The sequence below is a fragment of the Astatotilapia calliptera genome, chromosome 9, assembly GCF_900246225.1.
Source record: "Astatotilapia calliptera chromosome 9, fAstCal1.2, whole genome shotgun sequence".
NCBI classification, from domain to species: domain Eukaryota; kingdom Metazoa; phylum Chordata; class Actinopteri; order Cichliformes; family Cichlidae; genus Astatotilapia; species Astatotilapia calliptera.
In genome coordinates, this window is record NC_039310.1 from 12,867,422 (window position 1) to 12,879,852 (window position 12,431).

General features: G+C 38.6%; 1 protein-coding gene across 3 annotated transcripts in view; it reads left to right on the forward strand.

Annotated features, from left to right (window-relative positions):
• Positions 1 to 12,431, forward strand: part of ctnnd2a (catenin (cadherin-associated protein), delta 2a) — a 255,788-nt gene that overhangs the window by 79,914 nt on the left and 163,443 nt on the right. For all 3 annotated transcript variants that reach the window (XM_026179361.1, XM_026179364.1, XM_026179362.1), the window contains exon 3: positions 1,037 to 1,149. In XM_026179361.1, coding sequence (XP_026035146.1) covers positions 1,037 to 1,149 — 113 coding nt within the window. The remainder of the gene's footprint in view (positions 1 to 1,036; positions 1,150 to 12,431) is intronic.

The following is a 12,431-nucleotide window of genomic DNA, read 5'->3' on the forward strand; positions in this document are numbered from 1 at the left end:
AACAATACAAACGTTAGGCTACAGTTCCACAAATGGATACAAGCCCCTATCCCAGTGAAAGCAAATAGATCTTTCTTTCAGTGTTTAAGTATTAACACAAAGCTGTCAGAAAAGCTGAAAAAAACCTCAGAGTGATCACCATAGTGATTCTACCACAGAAACAGGTATGTGTGGAAATGGAGGATACAGGGTGTTTAGTGACTGGAGATCATGATGACTGACAGAACGGGAATTTAAATAGCTAATGCATCAACACACACATGCACACGCAGGCAAGTTTTGGTTAAGAGTGATATATAATCGGCACAAGCAGTTCTCCCCATCGATTTCTGTCTTAAAATCCTGACAGTAACCTGCAACCCACCAAACTGTACTCACTGAAAAGCCTTCTCTATCTGTAGCAACAGAACCATTAAATCCACAGAGTACACATAAAACTCTTTTTTTAATGTGGCTGTGATAATATGAGCGTAAATTTAATTATATTGAAAAGTTGTCAGGACTCAGGTTGTTTTACTGTCAGGATTTGTGACAGAATTTCATCTGCAGTAATGCATTTTTTCATTAAATACAAAGGTTTCAAAATACAAATACCTAAAATTGATTAAAAAAGACAGAATCCCACCAGTAGATTTTTTTTTCAGTAAATGACATTGTTAACTGTCTAACCTGCCAAATAGGAACACACTTTATTTGGGAGCGATACATTTAATTAATTCTACAAATATCTTCACATTCATGACCACACAGTCGCTGGGATTGAAGCGATTCTTTGCTCACATATTTAGAACACTTTCAACACAACACTCTGCCTACACATTGCCTAACACATTTTTCTCACCTGTCAGTCAAGTTTGATAGCACAATTATTTTAACTTTTTTAGAGCCGTCTTCCAGCCATAAGCTGTTTCGATGACCTATAATACCTGACTTCCTCTGCAGACCCCGAGTGCTCTCTGTCTCTTTCTTTCTTCCTCTCTCTCATTCTCTCTCATGTTCCGCCTAACACGCAATTTCTTTTTATGTCTTCCATCAGGAGCTTCAGTTTGAGCGTCTGACCAGGGAACTTGAGGCTGAGCGTCAGATTGTTGCCACCCAGCTGGAGAGATGCAAGCTGGGATCAGAAGCAGGCAGCATGAGCAGCATTAGGTACCAAGAAAACCTCTGTGTGTGTGTGTGTGTGTGTGTGTGTGTGTGTGTGTGTGTGTGTGTGTGTGTGTGTGTGTGTGTGTGTGTGTTTGTAGTATGTCATCTTTGTACATCTTCAACTTCAAATATGACATGAATGCACTACAGTATGCCCATTTTCTTCTTTGCCTTATAAAATAATGCTGCTAGTAAAGGACAGCATTCCTCCTGCTGTTGGGTGCATTTGTAAGCTGGATAGATTGGGACGACACTCACTTTAAAGGTTAAATCAATCACAAAAAAGTACACACCTGTCATCATTTTGATTTTTAAATACATACTTGAGCATGGAGTAATTAACACTTGGTTAATGGGGGGTTTGCACACATACTATAGATGGGTGTATGAAATAATAACACTGTACCACATGGCTGTGTAGACTTTCACACATAACACACAGTTTAGCCACATTCACTTCATACACATACACTGTACACGTCGTACAGCAGGCACATCAAGGATGATTTCTGCATGGGTGCATGGAGGGAAGCTTTGGGAGTGTTTATGCATCACAAATGCTTTGTCTTTACATGAAGGTATGACAATACACACCTTCCCCCACATATTTACATGGCCACAAAACCACTTTATTTTGATTATGCTCCATTGAAAGCTTTTTATATTATTATAATATCTATCAACATATTAGTCCCAAAACCCATTGAAATACGACCTCAGTCATACACGTAGGTCTGACCTTTGTGTTCAGTAATTATTTTTAGATAAAAAAGAGAAAAGAGAGCGCTTAACATAAAGAGATAACGAGTATAAAGAGTATCTGAACCTTTCTTCAAACAGAATGAGCTTCTTTTTGCATTTACATCACTTTTCACTTTTGAAAAAAAAAAAAGTTAAGTTTAGTGGAAAGGTGGTGAAAATAGTTTTTTGTGTGTGTTCTGGGTTTTTGTGTGCCTGTTTAGTTGTGTTTTGTTGAGTTTGTATGAAATTTGCTGTCATGTCAGAGAGTCAAGTTCATATGCATTCAACATCCATCTGACTCCCTCAGGCAGCTGGTTGCATAAGTACGCAAACCTGAGGGGTGAAGACAAACTGTGCAGCAAAAAAGAGACTTTTGAACTTTATTTACTTGAGCTGAGACTAAGATGGAACTCTTTTTATGGATAAATTCAGAGGCTTCCTATCTAGGGTAGTGTTTGAATTTGGTTACTCATAAATATAACTTGACAGTCTTTCAAAAATAACCCCAGTGCCATCATCAAAGACTGAAACTGAGATTTGTAACTTTTACATTGGAGTGTCACAGTCTCACCTCACAGCAACAACGAGACAACACGGTTCAAACCTTCAGCTCTGGAACCTCAATGTGCTTTTGTGAGAAAATTAATTAAATAATCAATTTGCTAATTAACTGAATTTGAGCATGAATAACTGTCGCTGTGTTTTAGACCTGTGATTGGCTGAGAGCCTTTCCTGGGTGTACCCTGCCTCTCATCTGAGATAGGCACCAGCCCTACTGCAACCCTCACTTAGTTAACCAGTTAAGAAAATGGGTTGATGGAAATCAGCACAGTATATCAAGATGGTACAATTACATATTGTAATAATATCTGATGACTTGCATTACCTTAAAGTGCTCTGCTGTTGTTACTATTGATACTATAATTTGTTTGGATTGGTAATTCATGTCAAGCCATTAAAGAAAAAAATACCCTATTATTCATCATTATATGTGGTTTCAAATACTTTTTAGGAACTATGGAGCCATGTGGATGGGATGTCTACATATATGCAAATATTTTTCAGAGAGTTTTTTCTTTTGGAGCATCTTTATCTCCTGACTAAAACTACCATAGGCCCTTTCACTCTCACACATATACTTGCAACTGTTGTGGCATTTTACAACTACAACTGAATTGAACTGAATTACATTTTCTTGGCTTGAGTCTTCAAATTAAAATTCAGTAAAATTCTTACTTTCTGCAACATTTACTCTTGTTTTATCTGAACACCTGTTTGGTGCATTTATGCCTGCAAATGCATGTGTCTGGGCCACCAATACTCTGTCTGCTGTCATCTCACAGTTATGTCATGATTATCACATCAGATATAGAGCATTGGCTTAGCTAGTGCTTGTGTGCTGACAGCTCACTATATGACAGTGAGTCCACATCCATCCTTATGTGTCAGCGTGTGTCAAATCAGTGCGTTTGTGATGTGCGTTTGTCCCCCTTTATGTACTTATGTATAAACACACCTCTGAGTTTGACCATTTTTATTTATTTTGTCTGTCACTTTGATTGGCATTATCTTTCATTCCAAAAGAGCCAGTTTCTTTGGGTGCATGCAAGCCTAAGTATAGATATTAGTCTTTGCAGTATAACTGTGAATGATCAGAGAGAATATGATGCTATCTAAAGAGACAGCTTAAACCTTTCCCATGGTCTTCAACATCACCAGTTATTTTCTCTTCCTTCATCTGTGTCTCAGTGACAAGCAGCAGCTAAATATGGAAAGTGTTGGTAGGTGTTATTGTAATGAAGCAAAGTATTACATTTTAAAAACGAAACTGTCATGAGAGTTGTATTAAAAGGAGATTGTATTAAAACGTGTTTTCTCGTTATCCTTTCAAATTTTAGATTATTCCAGTTCTGATAGTCCATATTGTCTGGAGCAGGGTTTCCTGTGGGGTTCAAGCTACAGCTGCCATATTCAGTCAGCAGTTAAGCCATTACTCTGTAAGAAATATGCTGGGGTGTGTTAAGATTCATTATTGAGGAAGGGTACAAGAGGTGATCGAAGAATAACCACACCGATCCGGCCGGGTGAAGTCAAACGATGATTTTAATGAATACACGCGTGGGAAGACACTCTGTACGCAGACAGCCAGTAGTCTTCAACTTAATCAAAGCATGAACAGATATTTTATAGCATCAGGGTTTGTTTACTGACGCCCCTTCATACGTCACAGACACATTTTATACATAGATCAGATCAACATCATCATGACTTTTCACCCAGAAAATCATCTCCTATTTTCATGGCTTGGTACTTTCCGTTCTTATCTTAAAATGAATTGTTCCTCTTTCTTGTCGAGACAACAAGAAACGGTTCCTCTTTTACCGAGACAATTTTGTAGTTACAGCCAAACATAACTAACCTCTTCCTCTAAATAAATCTAATTTAAAGTGTGTGTGTGTGTGTGTTGACCTCACATGCTCTTTCTCAATTCACCTGTTGCACTTCTGACCTTTTACCAGACCAGAAGCTCACTGAGACTATGTGTATGTCTTCTACTAAATAAATGTTTTAATCAAGAACCTCTACTAAAACCTTAATATAAAATGATAAAGCTATATAAGTGTTTTGTAAGCATGTATTGCAATTCCTTCTGTGGCTCCAAGTCACTTGCACAATAGATTGTCCGAACATCGCGCCGAACAAAGCTTCCGACCCCCAATTAATTGACCGAGCTCCAACTCTTTAATAAGCACAGATATGCATTGTGTATAAAATAGTCATAACTGCTTAAGGCCTTCTTAAAGCTATCTGTTACATTGTTAAAGCCTCGTCTTAGCCTGCGGCTCAAAATAACTTCCTGCTTTCACTTCTGCATACAACTTCCTGTCAGCCTGCAACTCAGTCTTTCTGAAAGAGACACTGTTTAAACCTTGGAATGCAATATCCATGCTGCAGATTATATTATTAATGCAATGACAATTATTTAACAATAGCCGTAAAATAATTTCCCTCCTCGACACTCCCTCTTTTGACCTCTGGAACACCAGAGGTCACAATACATTGTGTCCTCACGCAGACCCTTCTCTGGTGGTCTCGAACCTCGAGATCTCCAGGATCCTCGCCCCTCCTGTGGTCGCCGAGATCTTCTGCAAAGGAAACAAAACACCTTTCCTGCATCTCCCTAACTTATCCTATCTGGGACTCTTTAATCAAAAGCCTGATCCTAATTATCTTCTTAACTTATTGACTTGTATTTATGTATACTCTTCAACGTTACTCATCACTTTAAAATCCTTTTAAGCGCTGGTTTCACGTCCAGTTGCTCGCTCTATTTTCCCTTATCTGATCATCAACATCCTGTGCACAAGTTGTCGCTGCTGCAAGTTAATCTACTCCAAAAGAAAACAACCACTTTAATCAATTAAGTTCAAGCATATAAGCAATTACTCCTGTATACATTTCATCATAGCTAAATGCTGCCTTGAAACTACTCCTATGTGTTAACACTAACTTCATTTTAACCTCACATTTCCTATGTTATAACCCATTTTGGTATAGCCTTTTTATTTCATTTTGCTCCTTTAATGTAACCATACCTTCTAATCTTCTAATTCTAATTTATCAGACTTAACCAAAATATATGCTTTCCTTCCTCTTTGGTCCTTTTTTAAGTTCAGTTAAAAGCTAAATGAATTTAAGGCCTTTTGCCTGGAATCAATACTGTCATGTGTGTTTCTTAACTCTGTGTCTGTAAGCGTGTGCAATCCTTCATGAACTCATATTATCCTCACAGTAGATTGGCTAATCATAGCGCTAGCCAAAGGCTCGTGACCCTCCAGAGACAAATTTGAGCCACAACTCCTTTAAAAGCACAAAATGCAATATGTATAAAAATCATTTCTACATAGAAGCTCCCCCTTTATCCTAAAGATAAACCTATGTAATATCTGTATGTGTAAGCCTACATTATAACCACTTCTTCTAAAAATCAAAAAATCAAACCTGTTCTACTCCTTCAACCCTCACTAATTTTCCCTCTAAGATTTATTCACAGCTTTGAAAAACCGGCATTGTATCTTCTAAACAGGATTCAGTTCTGTCATGGTCCTGGGCCATGTTGGCCCAGTATTCTTGGTTCCTTGTATTTTCGCTCCTTATTTAGGCCAGGTTTTCTGAGGTGTCCTATTGTGGTGTTCCCTAAGTGTTTTTTCCCTTTGTGACTCTTACCCCCTTGTGCCCCTCTGTGTATTTATGAGCTCTCGTCTCTCTTTGTGTTTATTCCATGTTTCCCCAGCCTGTTATGTCTGTGTTCTCCCTGTGCTTTCTCTCCTCCTGTCTGAACCTCTGTGTACTTCCTGTTTTACTTTGACAGTCTCTCGTCAGTATGCGTAATGTTGTGTTCACTCCTGCCCTGTCTCGTTATGTTTATCAGTGTCACCTGTGTTTCCCACCTGTGTGTAATCTCCCTATGTTCTCTGGGTGTATTTCCCCGAACCTCCCTGCATCCTCGTTTCTGGTTTGTGTTATTAGCTTACCCAGTTTAGGTTGTTTTTCCACCAGTGCTGTTTTGTGCCCACCGTTGTAAATAAATATTCACCTGCACCAGAGCTGCCGCCTTTTGGGTCCTTTTCTACAACTCCACACGGCTTGCCTCGCAAACCGTGACAAGTTCACTTTTAATCCTTTAACCTTAACTTAAAAATAACAGTTTCAGTTTTACCATATCCAAATGATCAAAAACCCAAAAGGTCCTAAAATGATCCTAAATTATTAAACAATTAAATTATTAAACCCTAAACCCCCCTTTATCTTGATACATTTCATGTGTCAAGATACTATACAAAACTTAAAAATGCTCAGTTTCCCCACTCATGATCCAACTTATGTCATAAAATAAACTTAAAACAGAACAGTTATCAGTCATGTGTTTCTTCAATTAATGATAACTGAGTTACATCAAAAAATATTTCCCCTTTAGCATTTGGCATTCTCCCAACAATATACTATAATCCCATAATCTAACCCCAGTCAACAAAACAAAAATTTTTCTGGTAAAAGCAAATTGTTTATCCACATTTATTCATCCTCACCTTCATCCAGTCACACATTCACTCACATGCAGTCACACCATATATTTGCTAATGGTGGAGCTTCCCGCGTCAGATTCTCCACCCTCAGCAAAATGAGCTCCGTCATTTTTTATTTTCCATAGGAAAATATTTCTTTATGCTTTTGGACTGGATTGACTCGCATAAAATCCTTTTTACAGGGACTTACGACCTGAATAGTCCCCAGGTAGCTCTCCTCAGCCAATTGTAATCTGGAAAGCCCCCTTATATTTGCTCTCCCCGAGAATTTTCAGCGCTGTTGCAGGCCTGCTTAAAACAAAAATGGAAACAATAGAGCTGATTGTTAGCTCATAAAAACAAAACAAAATCACCTGACAGGTTTTCTTTAAGTGCACTGTTACAAAATAATGGGCCCAATTTTAGACATGTCCATGTTTCCTAAAACTCCCTCTATTTAAAACAAAAACACCAACAACAACCTACCTGACAGAATCAACCCATCACCACAACAACCTTAAACACACAAATCTTGCCACCACATAATTTCACCTCCTCAATACACCAAAAGTCTCATTAAAACCACTCAATTTGCACACAAAAATCACCCCCTTATACTCTTAAATTCAGCATAAGACCCCTTACGACATCATATAATCACTAAACTATAAATTTCCTACCCCAATCTGCACTTCTCGTCTCTGCTATGCTTCCTCTTCCTGAAAGTCACAGTCACACACACACTCAGGAAGTTCTTTCGTCACCACACACTCCAGCTAATTTGCATACTGAATCATCTCTCAAGAAGCTGTAACAACAGAAACATATGTTTAAACATTCCCAACTCATTAAATCATTTTATTTCTTCCAACAGTGATCACTAGTGTTGATCACTCAGTACGAGAGCACTCCTAAGTCACTCTTTTTTTAAAACTACTTTAATCCCTTTTTCGTTTTCATAACTCCCTTTGTCATATGGCTTATTCTATTCCTCAATTACAAACTCAAATGTATTTTATTAAACATTCACACCATTGTATCATTCATACGAAATAGCAAGCTGTTCTTCATTGCCTATGTTTGTGTTCTTAGCCAGGTTTAATCAGTGTCTATGCATTAAACTCCATGAGCTTGTCTTGTCTTTATAAGTTTAATGCATTTCCTGTTTGTGTGTGTGAATTTGCATATGGTGCTTTTACAGTGTGTCAGACTCCTTCATAATTTTGCCTTTAAACAGTCAATTTTCTCCTCCCCAACTTTACTAACCCAAATTCTGATTTCCTACCTTAAATAGCAGCATTCCTTGTCCTCAGCCAGAAGGTAGGGCTCCACTTGCCACTTTCCACCTCCACCCTAGCCCAGCGGTCTTACCCGTCAGGTCCGAGAGTATTCGTGACTGTGCCTGCCTTAGGTTGTCCCAGGGTTTCGAGGTGGGATCTTACCCGTCATGGGCTATCCAGCCTTCCATACTCGCCTGATACGGGGCCCAAGTGGGCAGGGGAGGGAACACACTGGCTCTGGGAATTAAAGGAATGTAAGCTGCTTCCTTCATTGCATCTTATGTTAAACTATCTCTATAATAAGCTATCTCAATTCTGACTCCTTCCTAGAATAATTTCACATATGGCACTTTGTGTATGTGTGTTTTCTATTCATTAATGTAATTGTCAGTTATTTTCTCTCTTCATTTTACTTTATTTATCTGTTTGTTTGTAACGTTCTACTTTAGTTCTACTAAACCTTGATGTAAAAAACAATACTCCCTTATTTCACGCACACACTCTGCATTTTGCCTACGCACACACTTCTCTCTCAGACTTCCTCTGTTCACACATCACCTTGCACTCACTCTACTATCAACTTTCATAGTGTTATTATTATTTAGTATTTTGTACACCTCACACAGAATCATTCAAATCGAGTACTCACAGCATTCACATCACAACCTTCAACTTTCACTTTCGATCCTGCAAGACGCAGAGATGGACATCTCCTTCACCTAACATAAAACTAAATTACCATATCAACATACAATTACTGAAATTCAAACTCAAATACACCATCTGTTTTAATAAAGTCAAAGAGTAAACAGGTGTACCAAGTGTATGTACTTATGTGTTTTAAACTGAAAGAAAAAGAAACTCAAACTCTCATAACATCACTCATGCATCTCTTAAATTAAAAACACTTTCAAACTTTAAAACCTCCTACTTTACATCACCAAAGAAATACCTCTCACACCTTCATTCATCATTCAAAACCTTCTAGTCACCGCATTCACACTTAAACTGTGACTAGAGTTGAAGAATATAACTCAAAACACAATTTCCTAAGAGTATTTTAGACATGCTTGTCATAATCAAAAAAGCAAGTAAAAAACAAACAAACAAAAAATTGAAACCTCCATTAATTCTCACCGCACACACAAGAAATTGAAAAATAAAACCCACCAGCAGCTAATGCTGGAGAACAGTTACTACTGAAAGTCATGTGTTAGTCTTAAGTATATACAGTGCACTCAATATATTTATATATCTACATCCAAACTCAATCAATTACTATACATCCACTACGGCAACTCAAAACTTTATTTATAGTCCTTTGCTAAACATAAATGGCATTTTAAACACACACTCAACAATGTTTGCAGCCGTATTTGTAAAACCAACTGTGGCTTAAACAGTTCACTGCTTACTCATTTGCATTTTCACTCACACACACCGTCTAAAAATAGCAGCAGCATTGCCTCAGACTCCTTTCACACAGAGATCTCTTATTACAAAGACGTCTTATATTTACAACTACTGTCAGATCTGTCAGCTTTAGCGCCTAACCAATTTCGACAAATTTAAAATAACCGCCCACCAATTAACCAGTATCAAGACTTTAACTGTTTCTGGCCTCATTTCTAAAATCCCTAACTCAATTTAAAAGCGTCAACCAACCCAAACTTTGCCTGAAGCTCTATTTTTGGCATTTCACAGCCAAGGCTTACCTCGAAGTGTTAAGTTAAAGTTACACGCCCGAAGACCAACTTCTCCTGTCCAAAAAAGCGCAGATACCGTTGCAAACGGTAAGGAGACTCTAACTCCTAGCTTAATTCCGGGATGCCCTGTACCCCACAGCTAAACCACACTGAACTAACCCTCTTCGCCGAGAGGTCAATGTCGCGCGTCCACGACAAGGAGGGAGCGTAACCTCCGGGCTCTGCGCTTCCTAGCAGACTCGAACTGCCGTTCTAGAATAATTTAGAATATTTTGAAACAACAATCAACACCCGAAACAAGTGTATAACTGAGGCAGGTGCAACCTAGTGGCCAATTTGACCGCTCAGGTCCACTCTTATGACCAAATTTGGACTCTAACCAACACAATAACCAATTCCCTACCAACTACTTGAGACTCTAACTCAATTTCTTTGGGACTTCAACCCATTATTTAAACTTTTCTTATCAGACTCTTAACTACTTTCATTTCTTCTTAGCAGAACTCTAACTGCTTCAACTCATGAGATTTTCATCAAAATCAAAACAGACATCCACCAGTAACTTCAGTGAGTAGACTTAAATTTTATCATGTCCAATTTGGCACACTTTGGAAATAATTCAACAGGTAGTGCCTTACCTTTTGGATAAGCCGGCTTATGCCCACTCACTTAGACCACTGGAACTCATGTCTGCCCGTCAGACCACCCAAGACCACCAAATTTCTCCATCTAAACCTCCAACTCACCCTCCTCAATAACCGGACGAAGCCCCCAAATGTTAAGATTCATTATTGAGGAAGGGTACAAGAGGTGATCGAAGAATAACCACACCGATCCGGCCGGGTGAAGTCAAACGATGATTTTAATGAATACACGCGTGGGAAGACACTCTGTACGCAGACAGCCAGTAGTCTTCAACTTAATCAAAGCATGAACAGATATTTTATAGCATCAGGGTTTGTTTACTGACGCCCCTTCATACGTCACAGACACATTTTATACATAGATCAGATCAACATCATCATGACTTTTCACCCAGAAAATCATCTCCTATTTTCATGGCTTGGTACTTTCCGTTCTTATCTTAAAATGAATTGTTCCTCTTTCTTGTCGAGACAACAAGAAACGGTTCCTCTTTTACCGAGACAATTTTGTAGTTACAGCCAAACATAACTAACCTCTTCCTCTAAATAAATCTAATTTAAAGTGTGTGTGTGTGTGTGTTGACCTCACATGCTCTTTCTCAATTCACCTGTTGCACTTCTGACCTTTTACCAGACCAGAAGCTCACTGAGACTATGTGTATGTCTTCTACTAAATAAATGTTTTAATCAAGAACCTCTACTAAAACCTTAATATAAAATGATAAAGCTATATAAGTGTTTTGTAAGCATGTATTGCAATTCCTTCTGTGGCTCCAAGTCACTTGCACAATAGATTGTCCGAACATCGCGCCGAACAAAGCTTCCGACCCCCAATTAATTGACCGAGCTCCAACTCTTTAATAAGCACAGATATGCATTGTGTATAAAATAGTCATAACTGCTTAAGGCCTTCTTAAAGCTATCTGTTACATTGTTAAAGCCTCGTCTTAGCCTGCGGCTCAAAATAACTTCCTGCTTTCACTTCTGCATACAACTTCCTGTCAGCCTGCAACTCAGTCTTTCTGAAAGAGACACTGTTTAAACCTTGGAATGCAATATCCATGCTGCAGATTATATTATTAATGCAATGACAATTATTTAACAATAGCAGTAAAATAATTTCCCTCCTCGACAGGTGAAAGTTAACTTAAGAGTGCTTATTCTACAGAGTTGTGTGTGTTTGTTTATATTATTATACCAAATGTGTGGATTTTTTGTATCCCAGCTGTTTGTGGGTTTGTGTTGCACATGCTTGGAGCAAATGCTGTGTTTGTGTTCGCATGTCTGTGTGTGTTCTTGGCAGCTGCTGTGAGCCTGCGTGTCCTTAGTTGTGTTCCGCTCGATAAAGCAATTCAGGCATCTCCACGGACTCCTCCTCAGAGCCGAGGACCCTAAAAAATGCCTGACTGTGGTGCAGAAACCCAGGGCAATACTGACTAACATCTGTTCACACTGTGAACTCCTGGCATGCGACACAACACTTTACAGGAAGGAAGCATTCACTGGCAGACATACACACCCACGTGAACACATAGACTCCAGACAGCATGCCGGAACTAATTTATCATTTTTCTAACATTAGTGGTAAGTGGCAGCCAGTGGGAAGCATTTGCTCCTGCAGTTTTTTTTCTGTCTGAATGGCTGTGCAGCTTAAACCTTCAGTGCCCTATTAAAAGCAAACCTCTGACTTTTTGGTTAATATATTTCAATTAGCATCAATGTGTTTTGCCGATATAAATAAATGTGATAAATATGATGAATGGTGATGAATCACCAAATGATGTAAAGTCAAGAATAGGAACTCATGGGACCTGCCATAACCTATGTTTTGGCTATGACAGAAATGTT